Source organism: Bos javanicus, chromosome 15 (assembly GCF_032452875.1).
Source record: "Bos javanicus breed banteng chromosome 15, ARS-OSU_banteng_1.0, whole genome shotgun sequence".
Taxonomy (NCBI): Eukaryota; Metazoa; Chordata; class Mammalia; order Artiodactyla; family Bovidae; genus Bos; species Bos javanicus.
Window position 1 is genome coordinate 40,559,795 of NC_083882.1, and position 26,246 is coordinate 40,586,040.

The following is a 26,246-nucleotide window of genomic DNA, read 5'->3' on the forward strand; positions in this document are numbered from 1 at the left end:
ACCCACATGTGACTCCAAGCCTCATCCTGCTCACTGCAGCACCTGCCTCCCTGCAAATTAAAATCCCCCAGGCTGGGATGTACACAGGTTACTTCCAAAGGACTGCCTAGCTCTATCCCCAGAACAGAGAGAACAATGAGGTTGGAGCCAGCCTTGAACTCTACCCTTGTTATCAGATGAAACACTGGCAGATTGCCCAGCTAAGACTCACCCAGCTACTCTCTAATATGCAAATCTCTAGAGTAAACCCTGCAAATCCAGTTTTAAAACAAACCAACCCCCGGGGTAGAGAAAGCTCCTTTTGCAATGCACATTGCTCTTCTGACTCAGGAGGACTCAACTACAGTCCCCAGCCCCCGAGGCCCTCCCTCTGGCTCAGCCGTGTAAATACTGCTGCCATCTTGATCTTGCAAGAGCTCACCAGCCTTGGTAAGTGGCTAGCAGCCATGTTAAAGGTAGCAGCCTCCTGCATTGAAGAAAGAAGTTAACTAAGGGTTGATGGGGGCTAACAGTGCTGCAGGAGGACTGGTTTGATGGTATGAATGATCAGACTGGGCGTGATCCCATATCCCACAGTCTTAAAAAAATAACTTAAAAGGTAAGACCCTGGTAAGAATTTGGTCCCTAAATGAGGGGACCTCAAGATTTCTTGTGACTGTTCAGGCCAAAAACCTAGCTGCATCACACTGAAATTTAAGGCAACATGTCAACCGAGAGGGCAGGCAAGTGTAGTCTGAAGGCAGAACCCTGGCTACATTTCTTGGACTTGGTGACCCAAGTTTGCATTCCTGTAACAAGTGCTCCTTGTGACAAGTTTGACTAGGTCTAAGAGGAGATGATTATCCCTGGATCCTCAGAATTAAGGTGTAGGGCTCTAGGGCAGGAACCGAAACACTGCCTGCCAGGAGGTTGCCAAGAACCAAGCACCAGTTTCCAAGAGCATTTTCCTTTCTCTGGCTCCCCCGAATTGAGGCACACACAGTCTCTGGGCATCAGAGCAGCCCCAGAATCTGCTGGGGAGAAGTGTGAAGGCCCCAGGCTCTCTCCAGGGCAGCAGCTCTCTCAGCTCCATCAGGACGGAAGGAAACTGTCACCAGGTTGTCACCTGCTTTAAGGGGCAGCAGAGTCCCCTCAGAGGAGGCCACCACTCTGCCAGATTCTGCACGTACAGAGCCTGGTGTGGAATCAATGCTGGGGTCTGGGCAGGGCGGGGAAGTTGCAGGTTGGGGCAGGGGAGTAGTGCAGCTGGCAAGATCCTTTCCAAGACTGCTGGAAGCTAGAAATTCACCACTCCATGCTTAACTGCTTACAACGGCTTCATAGTGAGATGTGGAGGGGTCTGTGGGTATCAAGTCCAAGTCCATAGACAGGGTAAGTGTCCCACGGCAACCTTTTCCTGAGAACTCCCCAATCGCTCCCAGCCACACAGTGACAGGCTCATCAGCCTGTAATTAGTAAGTCAGAAGCTACTGAAATTGTTCAATGACACCATCGTCCGATGGCCAAGACTAGCTAGAGAGATGGGATAAGAAATAATAGGGAGCAATTGTTCACCCCAACCTGGGAGAAACAGAGAACAAAGCTGTAGAGGTGGGGGCCTGAGGAGCCCCTGAAGCCCACCCACCCCATTTGCAGCCCTCCTTGAGCCTGGGCTTGGGGCTCTATTCATATAGCCTCTGGGCTGTTCCCTCTGACAAGGCCTCCATTCACACGTGGCTTCTGTGTTATAGAGGAGAGAACACAAGCTAGAATCAGGAGCCTGGGAACTAGTCTCCTCCCTTTGCCTTTGTTTTCTTCTCTGAGGCTCTGTTCCTGCTTAGTTCTCTTTCCCAGGAAGAGCCCTCCCACCTTTATCCATTTAAGATTGCTACCCTCCCCCAGCGTGCCAAGTCTTTGCTACCTGCTCTAATTTTCCCATGGGAAAAACTGTCTTCTGATACATCATATAATTTACCTAGATAGTATAGGTTATTTATACCTCCCTCTACTAGGATGCAAGCCTCATCAGGGCAGGAAGGTAACCCCTGATAACTGATGTGTATCCCAAGAGTGAAATGCCTGACACCAGCTTGTCATTCAATAAATATTTGTTGGATGAACGAACGCTCACTCATTGGCTTAATGAGTGATGTGGATTTAAAGCTGTTTGAAGAGCGCAGTGGAGAAGCAGCCAAAGGCCTCAGTGGAGTCAGATAATGAACGACGGGGTATTCTCACAGTAAGAAGTGTCTTTGCCAGACCCCAGTGGCCCTGCGTGTACCTGGGCAGGCTGCCTCTTGCCATCACCTAGAGAACTAATACCTACTGGAAACCAAGTCAGGGAACTTGGGAAGTGTGGTCACTTTTCTTGTTCTACTTCTGCTCTCAAATCTGAGAGGACAGTGACCAAGCCAGGCCTTCCCTAAGGATGAAAGAAAGGGCAAGCTCAGGGCTAGCAGGAAAGGGTCTGGGCCAGACAGAAGCACAGTGGGGGCCCAGCTGCCCAGCTAGGAGCACCAGTCATTGCCTGCCTGTGCCTAGGGGCCCTCGCCCCTCCCTTCATCCTGGCCAGGGCACCAGTGACCTTTTCCATAGCAGGAAGTACCCGCCAGGGAAAGTTCTTCTCCCAAAGGCTACTCGGAAGCCTTGGTGGTGGTGACGACCAGTATGCCAGTCTCTAACCACAGAGGTCACTATCACATGAGCCAAGAGTCACTCTCTTGTTGATGAGAAAATGGAGACTCCTTAAGGTCAGGAGACTTAAGGTCAAACCGCTGACCAAAGCTGACTTGGAACAAGTTGCTGGGCATCTCAGCCACAGCTGTGTTCAGTAGAGCTGAAGATGAGAAGTGTTTCTGTTTCCCCACATCACCCCCAGCTTCCCCTCCAGGGAGGCTTCGCACCTACTCTGGGGACCATGGAGGGGTGGGGCTGCTAAGGTTCCTTGCTCCTTCCTTGGAGACCCTGTCTGCACTCTTCTCCCCACAGTAACGGGGGTCAGTGGGGGTGGGACTCCCAGGAGGCAGCTCCTAACTTCCCCCTGATGCAACAGCCCAGGGAACAGCCCAGTGGATTTCTGGTTTGTGCTTCAGTCTAACAGAGTGGAAACAAATGAGCAGTAACTCTGCCATGGGCACGCTCAGCACCACACATGGAGACGAGCCCTAGTGGGGGCAGACAGAACAGAGGTGCTGAGGGGAGCACAGTCCTCCAGAAAGAGGCTCCAACTTACTGTCATGAGTGATAGCTGAACAAGTGCACTTCACTCCATTTTTAGACTCACCCATTACAGGGGCTGAGCTTCTCCAGAGGCTGCCCCTCTCCCATCCCAGCCTGGTGGTATTCTCGGCATATGAGGCACCAGGCAGACAAGTGAAAAACATGACAAGTGCTCTAGAACCCAAACTTAATAACGTTATCTACTCAACCATCATGGGCTCCCACCAGCTCCACCCTCTGCACCACTGCCTGTGCCATTCTTCTAGAAGTCAGAGCAGATCCTCAGTGGCCCTTTATAAGAGGACAGGATGAATCCCTTTAACACAGAGAAAGCGGACTGACTTTCACTTTTACTGTCCGCACTCCTATAAATATTTTATCCTGAAATCAAGTTGCACCAGAATGGTCTTTCCATTCATGCAAGTCCTATCTGCCTTCCTTACCACATGCCAGATCCTTTTGAAAATGCCCTTCCCCTACACTTCTTTCTAGCAAAATCCCTCCATATAATCTTCAACACTTGGCTCCTGTATTACCTCCTCTGTGAAGCCTTCCTAGGCTTCACCATTCTGGGTTCCTAGAATCTTCCTTTTAAACCTCTCACATAATTCATCAATAGTATTATCTGAGGTTCACAATATGAGACTGTCTTGTTAGGTAAAAAATAGCCAAATATTGGAAATATCCCACGGTAAAATGTGATACATTTCTATGCTGATATGCTGTTCGTCATCTACACCGTAGGAAGAGAACTGTACCTCCCTCCTCCTCGTTTTCTCAGCATCTGGCATCATGGTTAGCATACAGTGGGTGCTCAGAAAGTGCTTGCTAGACAAGTAAGCACCATTTGATAAGGTTTTGTGTGCTGTCTGTTCCATTTAGTTTCTTGCTCCAACACAAAACCAAAACCAAACTCAGGACTGTTGTAAAGGACCTTATAAATTTTCATCCCAGCCAAGCCAAGCTTCAGATGGTTGTCTGAGCAGGCTGAGCGGAGCAGGAGAATATCTAAGAACATGCAAGGAGTAGGGGAAGCCAATTGTTTGGGATAACTACCTTTCTGGCAGGAGAAACAGAGTCAACAGTTGATGGAGAGGAAGTAGCAGCTGAATCAGGAGATGGAAGGCAGGAGGGAGAAGACGGAGGATGAGTATGAGACAGGCTTTTAGAGAGGAGTTTATTCTGCACAGAATAGAAACAGAGGAACCTCTGATTATCCATAGGGAAATGCACAGTGGTGCCTGCCTCAATGACACAGCCCCCTAGTCTACACATCCAAGGAGGGGAAAGGACATCCAGGCTCATGTCTCAGGACAAATAAGTAACCTGTGTCTTTGGAGCCCAGCAGGACGGTCTAGTTCCTGGTTACAATGCCCTCTGTTGCAGCTATTCTGGCTCCCTCATCACAAAATAGCTAGAGCAGAGCCATCCTCTTCCTGACACGAACATAGACACGAACTCCTGAAGGCCTCACTCCGGAGCTTGGGATAAAGCAGCAGCTTCAAATTTAGGAAAGGACAACCCCAGGAGGCTCTGGGGCACATGCCCCAGCAGGGACCTCTGTGGCCACATGGAACCCTGAAAATGAACGAAAGGCAGAGTATCCCTCCCATGTCTATGACTCTGCCAAGCAGCAGAGAACACAGGTCTGGAGGAGGCTGGGTGAAAGCAGCAGGGGACGTGTGTTCTAGAGACCAGGCTTGCTGCAAGCACCTTACACTCACGCACCATGGGTCCTCACCCTCAACTCTGTCATCTCCTTGCAAGCACGCACTCTCCTGTGCAGCAGGTTTCTAAATAAGTGCCTGGACTGGGCTGTGCTTCCCATTCTAAGGCAGGGCCATTCTGTCCGGCCGGTGCTGCCTTTTGGGAAAGCAGAGCAGGTTATGGCACGTGCCTGACCTTGGCATTCAGGGTCTTCCAGATCAGGGCTATGGTGGTATTTCTCCACTGCACTGCCAAACATCACGAGCCACTGGTTTGCTTTCACTTAAAGCCACTGTGCTGTGATTCCTGCAATGGACCAGCTTTCCCTCTTTGTGTTGACCCCTAGGACGCTCAGCCTACTCAGAAGCTAAGATCTTACAGTACACATGCTTCTATTTTCCTGTGACCTGAGCCTGCTTTTCTGCCTTGGTTTTCCCTTTGTCATGATTTATCTACTTATTTTGAGTCTCCTCATTTGGAGCTTTTTTAGATGCCAGTCCAAAGCCTTCGGTGACTTGAAAAGTAAATAGCTTTACAGACTGTCAAGAGTGGAGGAAGGAAAAAATGAAGCTCCAGAGACCAATTCATGTCATCTCCCCAGAGGTCCAACACCTGGGTTCCCTGGGGCTCTGAAAGCCCTGAATTTACCTGTGGGAAATCCCCGTGTCCAAACATGGAGGCAAGGTGAGCCGCCTTCTCCTTAATGTTCTTTTTGTGAAATTCCCTGTTGGCCAAGTTCTGGGCCCTTTTCTGCAGCCAAGGTGAGAAAGGAGAAAGAAAAAAGAGACAGTGACAGAGATGGTGAGGGTTCCCTCTGGGAGAGAGGCAGAGAGGCAGCCAGGTGGGCTTGCTGCGCTCAGTACACATGGCAGGCAGGATGAAGATGGGAAGAGCAGTCTGAGGAGGAACCCACCCTGGGCAGGAGGAGCAGGGGGAAAGGAAGGCATCCCAGACACAAGCAGGGCAGAGGCAGGGCAAAGACATGGGCAGGGTACAGGCAGGGCAAAGACACGGCCAGGGCAGAGGCAGGGCGAAGAGCGAGGCTTTCACCTGGAGAACCTTTTCCTCCACTTGCTGCAGCCGCCGCAGCACCCCAGAGAGAGCCAGCGCTCCCGGGCAGGTGGGAGGCAGGCTGGCGAGGTTTTCTGGCCCGCTCAACTGCAGGTCAGACTTGGCTCGGGCTCTCCAGGGCCTGGCTGGACACTCGCCACCAGCAGACACTTGCTTTAGCTCTCGGAGCACGTGTCCTGTCACAACCACGGAGGGGAACTGGGGGAGACGGAAAATCAAGCTTCCTTCCCGAGGAAGGCCCTCTCGTGGACCCCTCCCACCACTCACTGGAGGAATCCCCACCAGGATCAGGGGCAAGGGCATGCCACGTGCCACCTTGAGTGAGATTCCAAACTAACCTTGAGTGTTGGCTTCTCACCACCTGCATCAGAACCACCCGACAGCCTCCCTAACAATACCATCTGGGGTGTTATCGACAACACTCCAGATCCCCCGAATCAGAACCTGTACTGTCCTGGTTCTCAATGTCTGGGCTCAACCCCCAGAGAGTCAGGTGTAATTGGTTTGGGGGTGCGTACCAGAGATGGACATTTTTAAATAAAGCTCTCTAGATGATTCTTATACACAGGGACATAAAATCGCTGCACTATATCCACACAGACCTCCTTTGACATCCACCACCCCCACCCCTGGAAGCAACACAAAATTCCTAATGCTGCCCAGTCGTTTTGAGTGCTGTGTCAATAATAGCGATTCTAATTCCAAACCCAGAGATGTTAACTGGAAAAAAGCCTGAGCCCATGGCTCCTGGCTGCCTCCCTGCCCACTGGGCAGGTCCTTGGGGGACCTGGGGAGGTCCTTACCACATCCCAGTCTTACCCCTTTGTTGGCATCTGGCTAACTGGCCACCTGAGCCCATTCCATCATCACTGCCACTTTTCCGCATCGATTTAGAAATCAGTCTACTCAAGAGATCTGCAAATAAGCTGAGTATCCCAGGGGCACACACACACACAAAATACCGCATGTGGTGTGGTCTGTTTTTTCCTAAACAAATAAAGCACTGAGAGCATGGTAGCTGGTCAGCCGATATCGCCAACTGGCACGTATTTAAGATGCTGCATCCTTGGTTATCCTTACCTATAAGGGTGGTAACCTCAAGTTGTATCTGCCTTCCCAGAGAATCTACACTCAGCCCTACGTGGGGTGCAGAGAGAGCTATGGACCCCACCCCTCTGGATCAAAGTCCCCTCTGGCTTCACCAAGACAGCGTCCACTGGAAGGAGCCCTACCTGCCTTTTCAGAGGTGGTGATGGGCTGGGTGTGGGCTCCTCCGGCTTGGGACAGCGAGAGTTAACAGGAGGGTCAGAGGAAGAGCGCAGTATAGGCTTACCTATCCCTGAGACACGGTGTTCCTGGGAGGAGGAAGGTGAGTCCGAAAAAAAGCAGCCACAGGAAATAGGAAGGAAAAGGCGAGTCAGACTGAGACACTTGGAGGCAGGAGAGGAGAAGAGGCAGGGAGACAGAGTTTGCAGATGCTGAGCAAGTCCAGGGCTGAGCTCTGGCAAGCTGTGCCCAGCTGGAAACATGAACCCCAGCCCTCTGTCCCTGTTAACAGCAAGTCTCGTGGTCCCCTTCTCTAGACAATGTGTGTATCCCCAGGAGCCAGTGTTTTTGGCTCGGACCGGGGCACTGAGCAGGCACTGCCAGAGCCCGTGCCAGGCCAGGGTGGCTATTCCCAAAGTCCCTCCTGCCCATTGGACGACAGGGATGCTACAGTCCTTCTAAAGGAAGAGAGCCCTCATCAATACCTGGGGACCGCAAGGGGTCAAGCCTCCAGACGGGCCAGTTGAGCAAACAATTCAGACAGTTACAAATCTCAGAAACCTCCTTACAATAAAACCTGGCTTCCTGGGGAAGGTCAGTTTTTCCAGAAGGGGCATGATCTACATCAAGACTAGAAAGATGTTTATGATTGCCTCTGAACCAAATTAACCAAGAGTTAGTCCTTCTCCTGAGAGGGGCCTAATTCTGTCTTGTGACGGATATTCTCCAAAGAGAAACTGAACCCCTTGTCCCAAGCCTTTGTAATGTGTCAGTGGTGTCCCAAAGAAATTCAGGGGAGCAAATGAAACCACGCAAGTGCACACTCCAAGTCAGAGTCTTAGATAAGAGGGCTGGGTCTGCAGCCTGACCCACAGCATCTCACCGTCTTCAGTCTTACACAGATCCTGGTCAGACAAACAGCCCTGCCAGCCTGACCCAAGGGAACAAGGAGAGAGGAGCACCAGGGTACACTCAGGAGGTTGGTCTCCATTCCTGTAGGCCCACATGGAGCTAAGACCTGTGGTTCAGTTTTTCCCCTGGTTTGGATGGGGTTTTCACCATGGCCTTAGACCCTCAGACAGTTAGCATCTCTAAAGCTTCCTCCAGCTGTACCGTCTCAAAGATGACTGCAAACCCAGCCATGGTTGCAAAGCAAAACAAAATCAGGGAAAGGATTTTATCTCCAATGCAGAAAAGGCATCAGCAAACTACAGTCCTCGGGCCAAATCCGGCCTGCTGCCTGTGTTTGTAAATAAAGTTTTATTGGCACACCGCCACATGTATTTGTTTACATACTGTTCATGGCTGCCTTCACAGTGACTCTGCCATTACAGCAGAGTTGAGTCATTGAAAGAGAGATCACATTGACCCTAAAGTCTAAAATACTTGCTTTCCGGCCCCTTTTAGGAAAGTCTGACTCCAGATCAAGAAGAAGCTCAAGTCTCCTTTTGAGCCAGGACTGGCTGGCATACCTGAAATCCAGCACTTGCCTGACATTTGCTGGCTTCTCAGCAGGTTCTGGTCACCAGGAAGGCAAGGTCAGTGGATGTTTGACAGGACTCACCTGCCTCAGGATTGAGGGGTTCCGTGAGCTCTCCTCGAACTTGGCCAGCAGCTGACTTGCCATGGACTTGACTTTGTTCTGATTCCCACCTTCCTTAATGCCCTCTTGATTGGAGCCCAAGCTCTGGCTGGAAAAGGCTGAAGGCTGCAAAGGCCAAATCAGAGCATTGGTTGTTGGATCCAGAACCCAGACATCATGGGGTAGGCCTAGAGGCTCACAACAGGGACAGTTTCCTGAAGAAGGACACCCTCTATGGCCTGAGAAAGTGAGGCAGACAGAGCAGGCAACGCCCAATGGAGACAATGCTCAAAGGTGGGACATGGTTCCCCAAAGGTGGGCACAGCCAGGCTTGGGAGCCAGACAGTGTTTGAATTCTGACTTCTCTGACGTTTCCTCATTTGTAAAATGGGAGCAGTAACCCACCCTCACGTAACTGTTGCAAAAATAAAATAATGAAATGATGAAAAGAACAGTTTGCAAACCCATCACGTGGCTGATAGGAGGTGAAGAGTAGTGGGGATGAATGAAGCAAGAGGGGGTGTCGGTGGGGCAAGGCACAGGCGCCGAGCTTCCCCTCTCCTCTGCACCCCAAGCCTGATGGCAACCAGTTCTGCCCTGTTGTTTCTATCTTTTTTTTAAAAAAAGTTTAATTTTGAAATAATTTTAGACTGACTGAAAAGTTACAAAGACAGCACAGATAGCTCCTGCATACCACAGATGCAGCTGCACTTAACATTAACATATGGAATAATCATGGCACTGTTATCAAACCCTAGAAATTCACACTGGCATGATACCATTAACAGAACTATGGACTTGATTCAGACTGCACCAGTTTCCCACGGATGTCCTTTTAGGTTCCAGGATGCAATCCAGCATCCCACACTGCATTTAATCATCATGCCTCCTCCACCTCCTCCCATCTGAAACACTTTCTCCATCTTTCTCTGTCTTTCATGACCTTGACAGCTGTGAAGGACACAGGTCAGCTATTTTGTACAAAGTCCCTCCATCTGGGAAGGTCTGATGGTTGCTCATGATTAGACTAGAGTTAGGGATTTTGAAGAAGGATGTCACAGAGGTGAGGGGTCCTTCTCATTGCTTTGTTTTGAGATACATGATATCAACATGACTTGTGACTGTTTAGAGGCTGACCTTGACTGCTTGGTTATGCTGCTTTATAAAATGGAATTCCATGTAAGATTTTCTTAGCTCATCTGCTAAAAATAAAACATTGAAACTGATTGCTGTCCAGTAAATGTCTGTTCCCTGGTACCATACATCTGCTCCCATCAGCCTCAGAAATACAAATGGCTTTGTCATGTCAAGAGGGCAGTCAGTTTTCCCAAGGAAACAATGCGTCTCCCTTACAGGAACAGATGTTCTCAAAACAAAGATATGTTCACTTAGAAGAAATTCATGAGAAGAAATAAGCTATAGTCAATTGTTTTGGGTTTTTTTTTTTTTTTTAAGATTCCCTAAGTGTAGCAGCCCCATGGGAAACCTGGTATGCACAGCCACTCTGAAGAGTTGGACAAATACAAATCAAAGAGTCACTCCTCACTTCAAAGCGGGAACTGCAACTCTGCATAGCAATCCAGTCTTGAGTGTGAATAGGGCAAGTTTATTAGGCTGGTCACTGTTTGTACAGCCCAAAGTAGGCCAGGACAGTGGGTCATGCAGACTGGCCCTTTGCAGACATTCATGTGCTCATGAATCACTTCAAAACCAGATTTGGATTCAGTGGGTCTGGGGTGGGCCCTGAGAGTCTGTATTTTTAACCAGCTTCCAGGTGATACTGCTGCCCTGGTTCTTGCCTCACACTTCGCGTAGTAAGAATTTAGAGGAAATTATTGCTTGGTTAAATCTCACTTAAGCAAACAGCTGGCCAAGAAAATAGAGCCATTTCAGAAGAGGCAGGTGTGACCAGATTTCTTCCCACACTGACTCCTGTGCTGCCAGCGACAGAAACAGTACAAACACCCCCTCAAATAAGGCACAGATGAAAGGTGGGAGAAGACTTCTCCCCCGGGACAAAGTGTATCCAAGGGAAGCTTCTTAGGAGGAGGCGGGAGCAAATCACAGGCGCTTAGAGCTGAGGCAGTGCCCCGGAACTAGAGAATGGGATGTTTCTCAGCCATGGCTTCATCCTCTCAGCTGGCTTCCTGCTCACACCAGACCCAAGAGCAACAGCTCTCAATCATATAAGTAACAGAACTTTTCTCCTAAGTCCTATAAATCAAGTACGAATGTATCCTACAAATTATCCCTTGTGCCTTTTAGTCATTGTTTTGGTATCAGCCAGTAGGCTAGCTAAAGCTGGTATTCTTACAATTCACAGACAGTATCTAGCCTGCTTTTGTGGGATTAGAGTGGTTCTTTGGAATGAGGTGTGGGGCTTCCCTGATAGCTCGGTTGGTAAAGAATCTGCCTGCAATGCAGGAGACCCTGGTTTGATTCCTGGGTCGGGAAGATCTGCTGAAGAAGGGATAGGCTACCCACTCCAGTATTCTTGGGCTCCACTTGTGACTCAGCTGGTAAAGAATCCGCCTGCAATGTGGGAGACTTGATTTCGATCCCTGGGTTGGGAAGAGCCACTGAAGAAAGGAAAGGCTACCCACTCCAGTATTCTGGCCTGGAGAATTTCATGGACTGTATAGTCCATGGGGTCGCAAAGAGTTGGACATACATGACTGAGCAGCTTTCACTTTCTTTCACTTGGAATGAGGTATATATCTCAGGTCTCTTTAAAGAGCTGCCTGGAGAAGCAAGAACCGGTAAGCTTTTTCTTCTGATCAATTTTTCAGTAGCAGGAGAGAGACTCATGCTTGGCTTTGACAAGTGAAAGTGAAGTCGCTCAGTCGTGTCCGACTCTTTGTGACCCCATGGACTGTAGCCTACCAGGCTCCTCAGTCCATGGAATTTTCCAGGCAAGAGTACTGGAGTGGGTTGCCATTTCCTTCTCTAGGGGATCTTCCCAACCCAGGGATTGAACCCGGGTCTCCCACACTACAGGCAGACTCTTTACCGTCTGACAAAGTAAAGGCTACTTTGGCTTTGACAAAGTAGCCTGTAACTTTCTTCTTTCACCAGAAGGTGGCACCCGTGGGTACTGGGACATTCGCCTTAAAGACTAATGGTACAGAAAACACAAAAAGTAGAAATGAGGACTGGGAGAACAGTGGGACTGCTTGTGCCTCTTTACTACTTACTATTAATAGTGATTATATCGTGATTAACCTAGGTGCCAGAGACCATGACTGGCATGGTATGTGCATGCATACCTGCTTACACATCCTCTTATTTAATCTTTAAGATTAAATTAAACCAAGGACATGGCAACCCACTCCAGTATTCTTGCCTGGAGAATCCTGTGGACGGAGGACCCTGGTGGGCTGCCGTCTATGGGGTCGCATAGAGTTGGACATGACTGAAGCGACTTTGCACGCATGCAATCTTGACTCTGGCATGTAGAGAATCTCGTCATCTGTAGACTGAGAATCTTACTTCTTTTCCAACCTGGACTCCTTTAATTTCTTTTTCTTCTCTGATTGCCATGGCTAGGACTTCTAAAACTATGCTGAATAATCGTGGTGAGAGTGGGCACCTTTGCCTTGTTTCCTGATTTTAGAGGAAATGCTTTCAGTTTTTCACCATTGAGAATAGTGTTTGCTCTGGGTTTGTTGTATATGGCCGTTATTATGTTGAGATATGTTCCTCCTATGCCTACTATTTAATCTTTGAAAATTCTGCAAAATGTCCTACATTTCAAATGCATCATCTGTGGCTCAAACATGAGCCACACTCTGGGAGAGTGACATAGCTAGTGACCAGACCCGACTGTTTTCCCATCAAGCTAAGCTTGGAACCCAGCAGTTCATGAGAGGAAAGCAAGAAGGGCAGGGCGACTGCCTCGGTCAGGCGCTGGGCTGTGGCCACCGGCTGTCAGGAAACAGGCCTCTGTGTAAACCAACAGTGAGCACACGAACCTCGTGCAGGTTGTTGAAGCCCTTCCGCCTCCGCTTGTTCATGTCATTCTCTTCGGTTCGACTGTCCACCTGTGATGGCCAAGAAAGCATGGTGAGCTCAGGGCTGGTCAAGGGCTGCGGTGCCAGCACTGGGGATGTGACCCTGCCCACAGCAGCTGCCAGCCCAGGGACAGACGGGTTGACATTACCCCGCACCGTGACAAATGCTCTCAGCTCTGCTCAGGCACAGTGGAGGGAGCCTCACTCCGTCTCTGGAGCCAGGGGTTCTGTCAGAAGAGGGTGGGAATACAGATCCCCAAATCATGCCGAAACATCCCAAAGCACAAAGAATCCCTGTGACACAGGCAGGGATTGTCTCCTTGTCAGTGACCTTGGACTCAGAGCCATCAGAGCCAGGCCTGCTGATGCTGCCCTGAGGATATCACCTCCTATGAAGAGGTGCCACTGGCTCCCCTCACAGGCATGGATTCTCAGGACTCAGATCAGCTGTCCAGGAAATTGATGGCAAATTACTTCTGCCATTCAGTCCCACTGCAGCTACAGGTAAATGATATTGTGTTAACTTCAAAGCAGCATCAGATACGGCATGAAAACTATGGTGACCATATAGCTCAGTTTTCCCAGGACATTTTGATGTATTGCTTTCCCCCCCAGGCATAATTAGAAATAATGCCCACTTTTTTTTTTAAGATTTTTTTTTTTTTTTTTGGTTATGGACCATTTAAAAAGTCTTTATTGAATTCGTTACAATATTGCATCTGTTCTATGCTTTGGTTTTTTTGGCTGCGAGGCATACGGGATCTTGGCTCCCCAAGCAGGGATCAAACCTGGCCCCCGGCACTAGAAGTCAAAGTCTTAACCATTGACCACGAGGGAAGTCCTTCATTCTCAAAAGTACCCTGGTTTAGACAACAAATTGCATGGCTGTCCTATTGATAACCCCTTACAGTTGACTCTCTGCTTCCCAGATCTGGACATTTAAATCCAGAGACCCCCTTCTACCTCAGCCCAATGCATGATGCCTGCAAGGGCCACCCAAGGGCACACCTGTGGTCTGGCTTTTCTACTTAAGGGGAGCAGTGGGATTGCACAAGTTGAGCTGATGCTACGAGCTGGGATGGGGCTGCAGGCTGGATTTAGTGCCTCCCTTCACCCCCAACACTCTCCTTGACACTGGGGTTAGACCTCCATCTGGGACCTTCCCCATATGGCCAGCCCACTGAGGACCATGGAGCCATCCCCACTGACAAGGCCTCCCTCCCCATGGGAGACTCCGACCCCCTCAGCGGGGCCCTCACATAACAAAGTGTGAAAAGTGTGTTACCCCTGGACTGTAGCCCACCAGGCTCTTCTGTCCATGGGATTTCCCAGGCAAGAATACTGGAGTGGGTTGCTGTTTCCTTCTCCAGGGGATCTTCCTGACCCAGGGGTCAAACCCTCGTCTCTTACATCTCCTGCATTGGCAGGTGGATTCTTTATTGTCTGAGCCATCAGAGAAGGCCAGATTAAATCCCAGCCTCTGTTCACACTGGATGCAGCTGGAACGGCTGGCCTCTCCTTCCCCTCAAACCCAGGCTGCAGCCCAACCAGCACCACACGTCCTCACCTTGCCCCATCCCAGAGGACCCTTTACCTCCCGGACGTTGTAAATCAACAGGAATCATCAGAGCCCTCAGCACACAGTCCAGTCTGTGCCCACTTGCTCTCACAGGCAAGCACCTGCTCCCCCTGCTCTTACACTCCCCACCACTTCTGCCCCTCCTCCTATTTACCAGCAACTTAAAAACATTTTAAAACAAGATCAACCGCAGTTTAGTCATTGATATTTGTTCAAAAATGTGACCCTTCCCTTGCTCAGGCAGCACAAAACAACAGATCAAAGGGCCTCACCTTCCCTTCAACATTTCCCTCAGCTTCTAACAAATCATTTTTCTGTGAATGGAAATAATTTCAACCCAAATGTTTGGGCAAACACCAAGAGAAACAGATGACCTTATTTACAGCGTCGGGTTCTAGAGGCCTAGGCAGTTTAGGCGCCCGGCTCCACAGCCTGTGAGTGCTGCACTGGCCCCGAGACAAGCCTGTGAAAGTACAGGGTGTCCTCCCCACAAGAACACTCCAGGCATCATCCTAGAGTTTTCTGCTGTTCTTCTTGTTTCCACCTTTAATGAGGACTTGGTTTTTCCCTCAAAGAGCAACATATCTTACTCTCTGGGTGTGATTGGTCCAACAATCAGAGCCTGCTTGGATCCATACTCTACATCAGTGGCAGATGCACAGAAAACATTCCTGGGGGGAGTGTACCAGCAGCAGGACCTAAGAAGACCCCCAGATCCTTTGCGGGGAGACAGGAAGTGGGTGGGGGCAACATCAGTTCCTCTGATTCAGCCTGACCCACAGGACAATAAAATGCAGTCTATATGGAAAGGTTAGCCACACACAGACCCCAAGGGTCTCTGCTCTTCCATACGGATTTATCAGGAAAGCACTTACGCTCAACCAAGAGCTAAGTTAAAACACAAAGCTTGAGGAAACACAAACCTGGACTTCTTTCTAATTTTTCTTATCTGTACACCTCTATCTGGGAGCCAAAAAAATGCCTCCATATGCCCCTCCTTGAACTCTATTTTTCACCATAGAGAACTGGGGTACAAGGAGGAAGAAAGTGGTTATTGTGCCCAGAGGCAGCATGAGATTAAACAAATAACTCGCTTCCTTTTCCCATAAATTTCTCCTGTCCTTTACCCTAAGACACCTTCTTATCATGATTTCCCAATGATTTGAAAGAGTCTCTACATCAAAAGACATTTATTAAACTACTTGGTGATCTCCATTTTAAAAAACATACATATATCTACCAAGCTTATCATTTATTTGATCAGCACAAAATATTCTTGTTCCCATACTACTTGACTTAAGTTGATTTTAGCCCCAAACAAACCAACTTTATATTTAGTTAGCTGATGAACCCAAACCCTGGAGAAATTCAGACCAAGGTCATAGAAAGAGACTGGTCATTGTATGCAGTGGCCTGACTGAGAGAACAGTGGCCACCATGATATTTAGAAAGATGGCCAGTGATACTGGCAAGAGAGCTCCTCCTTCTGTGGCAGAGCAGCAAGGAGCCATGGGTTCAAGTTCTGACGTGAATTACTTTCCAGCTAAGCGAGCTTAGAAAAATCACCCAACTTTTCTGACTTTAGTTTCCTCACCTCTAGGATCCTATACTGTCTCTGTCATAAATAAGCTATTGTAAGGACGAATACAATCATGTATATAAGACACTTCTTCTATGTAGTGCTCTATAAGTGTCAGACATTTGAAGATAGGTCAGTGCTATTCATAGAATTAGAAAATCTGAATTCTAGTCTGGCCTTGACATTTACCCACCCATATGGCATCATGGTCAACAAAAGAGTCCGAAATGCAGTACTTGGATGCAGTCTCAAAAACGACAGAATGATCTCCGTTCGTTTCCAAGGCAAACCATTCAATATCACAGGAATCTAAGTCTATGCCCCAACCAGTAATGCTGAAGAAGCTGAAGTTGAACAGTTCTATGAAGACCTACAAGACCTTTTAGAACTAACACCCCCAAAAGATGTCCTTTTCATTATAGGGGACTGGAATGCAAAAGTAGGAAGTCAAGAAATGCCTGGAGTAACAGGCAAATTTGGCCTTGGAATACGGAATGAAGCAGGGCAAAGACTAATAGAGTTTTGCCAAGAGAATGCACTGGTCATAGCAAACACGCTCTTCCAACAACACAAGAGAAAACTCTACACATGGACATCACCAGATGGTCAACACTGAAATCACATTGATTATATTCTTTGCAGCCAAAGATGGAGAAGCTCTATACAGTCAGCAAAAACAAGACCAGGAGCTGACTGTGCCTCAGATTATGAACTCCTTATTGCCAAATTCAGACTTAAATTGAAGAAAGTGGGGAAACCACTAGATCATTCAGGTATGACCTAAATCAAATCCCTTATGATTATACAGTAGAAGTGAGAAACAGACTTAAGGGACTAGATCTGATAGACAGAGTGTCTGATGAACTATGAACGGAGGTTTGTGACACTGTACAGGAGACAGGGATCAAGACCATCCCCATGGAAAAGAAATGCAAAAAAGCAAAATGGCGGTCTGAGGAGGCCTTACAAATAGCTGTGAAAAGAAGAGAAGCGAAAAGCAAAGGAGAAAAGGAAAGATATAAGCATCTGAATGCAGAGTTCCAAAGAATAGCAAGGGGAGATAAGAAAGCCTTCCTTAGTGATCAATGCAAAGAAATTGAGGAAAACAACAGAATGGGAAAGACTAGAGATCTCTTCAAGAAAATTAGAGATCCCAAGGGAACATTTCATGCAAAGACAGGCTCAATAAAGGACAGAAATGGTATGGACCTAACAGAAGCAGAAGATATTAAGAAGAGGTGGCAAGAATACACAGAACTGTACAAAAAAGAGCTTCACGACCCAGATAATCATGATGGTGTGATCACTGACCTAGAGCCAGACATACTGGAATGTGAAGTCAAGTGGGCCTTAGAAAGCATCACTACGAACAAAGCTATTGGAGGTGATGGAATTCCAGTAGAGCTATTTCAAATCCTGAAAGATGATGCTGTGAAAGTGCTGCACTCAATATGTCAGCTAATTTGGAAAACTCAGCAATGGCCACAGGACTGGAAAAGGTCAGTTCTCATTCCAATCGCAAAGAAAGGCAATGCCAAAGAATGCTCAAACTACCGCACAATTGCACTCATCTCACACGCTATTAAAGTAATGCTCAAAATTCTCCAGGCCAGGCTTCAGCAATACGTGAACCATGAACTTCCAGCCGTTCAAGCTGGTTTTAGAAAAGGCAGAGGACCCAGTGATCAAATTGCCAACATCCGCTGGATCATGGAAAAAGCAAGAGAGTTCCAGAAAAACATCTATTTCTGCTTTATTGACTATGCCAAAGCCTTTGACTGTGTGGACCACAATAAACTGTGGAAAATTCTTCAAGAGATGGGAATACCAGACCACCTGACCTGCCTCTATATGCAGGTCAGGAAACAACAGTTAGAACTGGACATGGAACAACAGACTGGTTCCAAATAGGAAAAGGAGTACGTCAAGGCTGTATATTGTCACCCTGATTATTTAACTTATATGCAGAGTACATCATGAGAAACACTGGGCTAGAAGAAACACAAGCTGGAATCAAGATTGCTGGGAGAAATATTAATAACCTCAGATATGCAGATGACACCACCCTTATGGCAGAAAGTGAAGAGGAACTAAAAAGCCTCTTGATGAGAGGAGAGGAGAGTGAAAAAGTTGGCTTAAAGCTCAACATTCAGAAAACTAAGATCATGGCATCTGGTCCCATCACTTCATGGGAAATGGATGGGGAAACAGTGGAAACAGTGTCAGACTTTATTTTTGGGGGTTCCAAAATCACTGCAGATGGTGACTGCAGCCATGAAATTAAAAGACGCTTACTCCTTGGAAGGAAAGTTATGAACAACCTAGATAGCATATTGAAAAGCAGAGACATTACTTTGCCAACAAAGGTCCGTCTAGTCAAGGCTATGGTTTTTCCAGTGGTCATGTATGGATGTGAGAGTTGGACTGTGAAGAAAGCTGAGCGCCGAAGAACTGATGCTTTTGAACTGTGGTGTTGGAGAAGACTCTTGAGAGTCCCTTGGACTGCAAGGAGATCCAACCAGTCTATCCTAAAGGAGATCAGTCCTGGCTATTCATTGGAAGGACTGATGCTGAAGCTGAAACTCCAATACTTTGGCCACCTCATGCAAAGAGTTGACTCATTGGAAAAGACCCTGATGCTGGGAGGGATTGGGGGAAGAAGGAGAAGGGGATGACAGAGGATGAGATGGCTGGATGGCATCACCAACTCGATGCACATGAGTCTGAGTGAACACCGGGAGTTGGTGATGGACAGGGAGGCCTGGTGTGCTGCAATTCATGGGGTCACAAAGATTCGGACACGACTGAGCAACTGAACTGAACTGATGGCGTCACAGTATAACCTCCCTAAGACCAAGTTTCCCCATCTCTAAAGTTGGGATAAGAATATGTCCCTTGACTTCCTCAAACCTAACAAGAGCAAATGAGCTGTCTACAGCACTGCTTGTGCACTGTACGATGCTGGATTCGTCACGGTTACAGTATACAAGCCAGCGGTCAACCCAGCTAGTTCTACCCTTTTCAGAAAATGAGCATCTTTGCTTAGTCAGTACTCCTAAAGGACAGGTTGGGGACCATCATGTACAAAGCCCTTTGTATGTGCCAGAGAAGGAGATCAGATCTGCAGCTCACACTGGTTCAACACTTGTCTTCACAGCAATGCAATGTTTGTTACTATGTCACATTTTGCACCCAAGCAAAGAAACTTAGAGAGGTTCAAACATGTGCTGAATCACCAGCAGACCAAAATATGTAGTTGTCGGCCTGGCTTTAAAGTGCATCCTCATTCTATTAAGTCAGTGCCGAATGCCAGGCTATGGTAACACAGAGGACAGGAGTGATCACTGTCCACAGAGACCTGCAGACCACGGGTGCCCAGGGTGGTGTGCGGGTGACCACACTGCTCAAGGCCTACACTGGCCAAGCAGGGCAGCATTAGGACCCAGGGCTCTTGACTCCCTAAGCCGTCTTCAAGTCTCTGAACCGAGAAGTGTGAAAAACCTAGTGGGAGTTTGGCTGCTGGGTGGGTGGTTCTGTGAGCACAGCTGGAGAAGGGGAGTGAAAGGAACTTAGGAAGTTGCACTGGAAGGTCAGCTCCTTCTGGCAGGGACCTTGGCCCTCTTGTTCCTTGCTGTGCCCCAGCAATGAGAACTTGGCATAAAATGGGGACTTAGTAAGTCTTGGTTGAATGAATGGGCGGATGGAGGAGGGACTTTCTTACATAATGGCCCCTGAATCTTTGGAAAGTGTCTGTGGAGGAGGGTCAAGGATAAGGGCCAAAAGGGCCCCTCCCACCCCCGGCTCAGACCAGACACTGATCTGAGTCATGCTTTGTGAACCCTACTCTACCAGGGACCAGCAGTAGAGGAGGACCCGGGTCAGAATCAGCCAGCAGACCAGGAGAAATCCTGGGACCACTGACCTGGCTTCTAGGATGGGATTTCCAGGGACAAATGACAAGCTCTGTGTTGTTTTGTCCCTCAAGGAATGGGTTCAGAATGGGGAAAACAAAGACCAAACACCTTGACTATGTCTGTCGTATATACTGTGATTGAAGAGGCCATAAATCCAGGCATTACCTATGTGGGGTCAAATGAGAAAAGCATAGACAGGTAGTGTGTGCACGTATATACACACACCCACATGCACACACAGGATAGAGATCACATACATGTGTTCAGATTTCACCTGTGAGTATGGTGACAAGTGTGTGTACATGCCCACATGCACACACAGAAGGACAGAGACCACATATGTGTGCACACATATGTGTGAGCATGGTGACAAGAGCTCTGGGTCTCCAGGAACTGTCCCACACCACTAGGCTGCTAGATGCTGATCGGGGCAGAGGCAGATCTGCAGAAGTAGACCAAGGGCCTTTTAGGAGAAAACAGAATCCCCTACTCTTCTCCTTCTCCCCAGGCATGGGCCATCCAGTCTTCAGAGATAACCAGCCCCAGCTGGTTACCACTCACCAGAGGTACAGCCTTCTTCTCATGGGAAGAGGAAATGGATGGGAAAGTCATTCTCTCTAAAATAAGTTCCTGGATGGAGCAAAAAGCCTTTGATTTTGCCCAAAGTTGTTGTCTTTTGCTGGAATTTGGATATTATCAGGAAAACAAGATTAGGGAGGAAAGAAGACTTTAACACCAACATCAAAAACCAGGAGGGAGAGAGAGTGTTAGCCTGGCTCAGGAGAGAAACAGAGAGCCCACTTCAGATTAAGACACCACATGTGAACAAATGTGGGCAGCTCAATCCCTGAATCAAGATGCTCCTCTGAAGTTAGTAAGGAGCGAGGACAGGCAGGGAGGGATGGGGAGGGGGAGGGGAATACAGATGCACCTATACATACAGATCGTGTGTTCGAGCCCTGGTGTAGAAAATCACGCAAGAACAGCCCAGCCTGCATCTCCAGTCCGTAGGACATATGTACCAGGGCAGTGAAGACGGTGTGTTTAATTGCACTGACATCTGGGTGTAACTGTGGGGGAGCCCCACATGTATGTACAGTATTCAGTCTCCTGTGTGTGTCCAGCGGCAACCTGGAGTGGACTCAATACCCTTTGCTCATGAGACATGTTAAGACCAAAGAGCATTGCAAACAGATATCTCCAAGCCAAAAGAGGATCCAGACCTATGACACAAGATAAAAGGGGGAAAAGGTACTTTGCATGTGGCCTGACCATTCACTGGAGTTGAATGGCAGACAGTATATGCTGGGGTGTTTCAGTACCAGGGCAGAATGTGACTCAGTGGTCTTATAAACCCACCAACCCCCCTAGAGGAAGCATTCAATCAGTTTGAGGAGAAAGGGCGGGACAACAAATACCCACACCAGGCACTTACTTCAATGACCTGACCTCCCTACCTGTCTGAGGAGCAGGACAAACTTCGGATGTTAAATGGGGCCATGGGAGGGAATCAGATGTGTGGATTTCAACTGCTCTCAAGATGCATGCACAGCCAAGGAGCACACCCTGGACATGGGCCAAAACCAGCCAGGGCTGGGCCAGGCAGAGCCCACGCATCCCCACTGCATTTGCTCCCAGAGCCAGGGCAAAGTGGAGCAAGGCTCCAGCAAGCCCTCAGAGAGCCTGGCTGACGGCCGACTTTTGACCATTCCCACCTCCTGAGCCAGAGTTGGCCAGGCTGTTTCAATTCGGTCACTCTGTAAACAGAGGTGTGGTGAGTGAAAGGTTTAAACATTCCTCTCCAGTTCCCAGTTGTGGGCTAAGTGGTGGGAGAAATCGGGTGAACAGAGCAGAGTGGTAAGTGTCTGGCTCAGAGAGCTTCCTGAGAGACGGCACTGGCTTGTCTAGGATGGAGTAGCCCAAAGTGGGGGCCCTTGGTCATCAGAGGAAAAGTGGCTGGGCTGGGTTGGGACAAGCTGATGACTGGGCTCCAGAAAACATCTTTCACTCAGTGTGACATATGGTGGGTTACGGTGCCTCCCGCAGAGCCTCTGAGTGGGGTAGCTCGGGGAGCAGAGGGGGACGGAGCATTGGGGTACAGCTGCTCTGCCTACACCTGAGCTGACCCGCTCACCCTGCTTCCCCAGACTCCCAACTTGTCCCCACCTACAGACAGGGCCTGCAGAGGACTAAGTACCTGCTCCTGAAGTCAGCACAACCATTGCTACATTCCAGGGAGCACAGCCCGTAGTGGAGAAAGTGACCACTGATCACACAGCCCAGGGAAAGAGAGGCGGCCACACGGCCCGAGCTCCACCCTGGGCAGAGGGGCCGGCAGGACAAGGCATGACTGGTCAGCAGTTAAGAGCCTGTCGACGATCCAGAGACACGGAGACGAGTGTCGAGGCCTGCAGTCCTCTGCTGAGTGAGGGCGAGGGGGACGGTAAGCTTAGCATGCACCCTTACAGCCTAATGTCTCTGAGTCTCCACATTTTATCTATAAAATGGGCACATCAATCAAAGCAACTTGTGTTATACCTTCCATGGATATGTAGCCATTCATATAAAATTATAATTTCTTGGACTCCCTGGTGGTACAGTGGAGAAGAGTCTGCCTACCAGTGTAGGAGACGCAGGTTCGATCCCTGGTCTGGGAAGATTCCACATGCTGCAGAGCAACGAAGCCTGCGCTCCGCAGCTACCGAGTCCTCATGATCTGGGGCCCACGCTCCACAAGAGAAGCCCAAGTACCACGACAAAGAGCACCTCAGCCCCACTCTCCACACCTAGAGAAAGTCCACGTGTAGTAATGACGACACAGCACAACCAAAATAAAATAATTTTTTAAAAATTGTAATTTCTCACTAGGCCTGTGGGTTTCCAAACTATGTACCAAGGCATGCCCAAGGGACCAAAGTGAATTCGCAGAGGAGCTGCAGGATGTTTTAAATTTTCTAGGGAAGCATGGTGATGCTTGTCATATACCTTGCAAAACACCCCTACCAAGTTATTATATTTGGATGTAAATACTTAACAAATGAAACTTTTAGGTATTTCTTTTGATCTGGGAGCAGTGTGAAAAAAGTGACTAAGACATGAAAGGTGCCACTGAGTCAGGAAAGTTTGGGAACCTCTTTATTAGGCTCTGAACTCCTTAAAGGCAACGGCCCACTTATTAATCATCTCTGTATATCTGTTCCCCTCAAAAACTAACAAAACTTTCAGCTTTAAAGTTGGCATGAAGTAGGGCCCAATAGACATTTGTTGAATGAATGAATTTAAAACAAAAAAGAATGGAACAGAATGTGTAAATGTAGCCTCTTCATCCACCTCTGCTACTAAAGGGCCATCATGTTCCTGATCTAAACTGCTTAGCAAAGTGAGATATCATCTCCTTCTCCCTGCTTAGGAGGCAGAGCTAATTTGCTTTACTTTAAAAAATACTCACTGGCATGTCCTCTTCACTCTCTACCCTGCCCTTCCTATAACCACACTGAAGGCTTTGAAGCTGGCTAAATGGTGCAAGGGAAGTTGACTGAATCCTACTCATGTCTTCCATGAGTGTGCAATCTGTGTAATTTATCAGCACAGACCCAGCCCGTGGCATTTCCCTTCCCCTCACCCCATCCACGTGCAAAGAGAGATTAAACAACCCCAGACTGAAACTTACTCGCGGAGTCCTCTTCCTTGGAAACGTGAGGTTGAGATAGTGATGAGGAATGGATGACTTGGCCAAGCCGAGGTCGGCATTCTCTTCATAGTTTTTACGCCAAGAATCTGTTAGGAAATAAGACAGATTTGGATCCTGCCACTGCTCCCAGGGGGTGTCACTGAGACAAAGTCCCTCCAAAGTAACTCCCTCACCCCCAGCTGAAGCTGCCAGGGCCTGTGTAGGAGCTTGTGCCACTCTGTCAGTGAACTCCCAGTGACAAGGGCAGGTGCAGACCAGCGCCATGTGACACCTGCCACACAGGACCCACTTGTATGCACAGAAAGTGTTAGTCACTCAGTTGTGTCCGACTCTTTGCGACCCCATGGACTCTAGCCTGCCAGGCTCCTCCCATTTGTGGTATTTCCCAGGCAAGAATACTGGAGTGGGTTGCCATTTCCTTCTCCTGGGGAATAGAACCCGGGCACAGGGTCCACCCCTATTTAGGCTCAAAAGCAAAGGGAGGTCAGGGGTCAGCCCCAGAACAGAGGCCACCAGTGTGAAGAGCAGCGAGATGTAGGTGCAGAGCAGAGATGGCTCAGGGGAAGGGAAAGCCTCGTCCGAAAGCAGGTCCTTACCCACAGGCCTCAGAGGGGTGCCCCGGAAGAGCTCGTAGAACTTGGAGAGGTACATGACCATACTGAGCTTGTCAGGCTCCTGGGCCGATGCCATCTCTTTGCCTGTGGTCACTGGGGCGATGCCAAACTCACGCTCCGCCACGTCAAATGCCAGCTGGTTGTTCTCCACAGCGTGGTCTTCATTCAAAGAGTCAAAGTTGCTAGAGAATCAGAATGAAGTGAAGTTCAGGGAGAGGATGGAGAGGGATGAAGAGCTGAACAACCTCAGCCGTAAGGAGCACTGCAGGGGACACTGCTCCAGCTCGGATCCCTCCACCACCACCCCCGACCCCTTATCGGGGCTCAGCCAGAAGAAGTAAACCCCGTTCTCACTCAGGGAGGGACCAAATTAGATCTGGGCCATGAGAATGTCACTGGGCTGAAAACATAAGAAAATGATTGGAAAATCTATGAGCTATTTTATTTTTAAGTAGTTCCCTTATATTCCTTTCCTTTTAATTACAAAACTAATACGAGCTTCTTGTAAATAAAAGAATCAAGTTATATAAAGTAACAAGCGAGAGCCCTGTCCCCTTCTTGAGGCAACTTCATTCTTAAAGGTACCAGTTGGGTACCTTTACTAGGTTGCCATCCAGCCTTCTGGACAAATTTGCTCATGGGTATGAGGTTACACTGCAGTTTATTTTAAAACAACAGAATAGACATATAGCGCTTTTGACATCATAAAGCATTTCCACAAACATAATCCAAACTTCCTAATGACCTTGCTATTATTCCCAATTTATAGATGAAGAAGCAAACTCAGAGAAGATAAGGGGCCTGCCCAACAGTATACAGCTAACAGATCTGGGTCTCAAATCTAATTCTTTTGGCTGTAAAACCTCAAACCGGTCCCCAGAATTAAGTCTTGCCTCTAAGTCCTCTCTTGAGGCTAGAACTTGAAGGTGCAAATGCTCAAATTTCCCCAAAGAAGAGAGTTTGGAATGTAAGCGCAATCAATTCGTGAATCTGAGCCACTTTAGCTCCTCACAGATCAGACAAGCTGCAGGCAGAGTAACCAGTGTAAAGGGAAGAGAACAAACCGAAGAAAAAACTCAAATCCAAAGTATGCGAAGAGAATACTGAACCAAGGATTCTGCATGTAGAACAGCCCTGGTCTCCCTTGTCTCCAGGGTCCCCTTGAGAAGTGAGGAGCTTGCCAGGTCCAACGGGGCCCCAGACTCACATCAGGTCAGGCCGGAAGCGGTGGATGATGGCACACAGGGCCAGGCCACTCCGCCAGGACGTGGTCAGGTCGGTGACATTGACATGCTGGTAGCCCTCGGTCTGCTGCTGGCACCAGGTTAAGAGCTTGCTGGGCCTGACGTCTGACTCTGCAGCAGGAGGAGACATAGTGGTGAAATGCTTTGCAGAAATCTCAGCAGCTACCCTGGGGACCCCCTCCATCTGCCACCATGGGTGGGGACCCGGAGGAAAAGTATGGAAGTGAGGGGCTGTGGGCACGGGTACAGCCCTGAGGGGGTCCTATTGAGAGCATCAGGATGCTGGGACAGGAAGCATGGTCTCTTGCAATAAAGAGTCCCTAAGACCCCTACTCTGTCCAGGTCCTGGTTAGAGGTCAGGAACATAGGGGTAAGGAAGACACGGACTCTGTCAATAGCACATTTATCCTGTGGGGAAGACAGACGCATTAGTGGGTGACAGTGATGGAGAAACCGTGCCAGGGGAGCAGGTTTGCTAGAGTCTGGCAGTGCCAGGGAATTCACCAAAGAGAGTCATGGAGGAGGTACATACGAACTGCTTCTAGAAGAGTGTCTAAGACAGAAGGAGGTCTCCAGGGAAGAGACAAGGACTGTGGCATGGCAAAGAATCTAGAAAAAGCTGCCATGTTATGTGAAATGGTTTATCAAAGGGCCAGCAGCAGTGGGGCGTGTGAATGTGGAGGGCAGAGAGGAGTGGCAGGCAGGACACAGGTCTGGGCAACTGGTGCCTCTTTGAGCAGGATGGTGACCTGAGCACAGCTGGATGGACCCTGAGAAGTTGGCCATTTAGC

General features: G+C 48.7%; 1 protein-coding gene and 1 long non-coding RNA gene across 12 annotated transcripts in view; one reads left to right on the plus strand and one right to left on the minus strand.

Moving 5' to 3' along the window:
* The window catches only part of MICAL2 (microtubule associated monooxygenase, calponin and LIM domain containing 2), a 240,721-nt gene that overhangs the window by 98,024 nt on the left and 116,451 nt on the right, over window positions 1-26,246 (minus strand). For 6 of the 10 annotated variants that reach the window (XM_061440774.1, XM_061440773.1, XM_061440772.1 and 3 more), the window contains exons 13-17: window positions 25,419-25,566; window positions 24,194-24,393; window positions 23,577-23,683; window positions 12,796-12,864; window positions 8,807-8,950 (exon numbers count right to left, since the gene is read on the minus strand). In XM_061440774.1, coding sequence (XP_061296758.1) covers window positions 8,807-8,950; window positions 12,796-12,864; window positions 23,577-23,683; window positions 24,194-24,393; window positions 25,419-25,566 — 668 coding nt within the window. Of the gene's footprint in view, window positions 1-4,254; window positions 4,381-5,553; window positions 5,656-5,955; window positions 6,175-7,208; window positions 7,332-8,806; window positions 8,951-12,795; window positions 12,865-23,576; window positions 23,684-24,193; window positions 24,394-25,418; window positions 25,567-26,246 lie in introns of all 10 variants that reach the window. The other 4 variants (XM_061440771.1, XM_061440777.1, XM_061440775.1 and 1 more) reach the window with 1 other exon arrangement.
* Window positions 291-8,809, plus strand: LOC133261933 (uncharacterized). Of its 2 annotated transcripts, none has more exons than XR_009741171.1 (3): window positions 291-429; window positions 5,387-5,589; window positions 8,650-8,809. It is a non-coding gene; the product is annotated as an uncharacterized LOC133261933 (long non-coding RNA). The 2 variants fall into 2 exon arrangements; XR_009741170.1 differs by having other exon boundaries at window positions 5,396-5,589.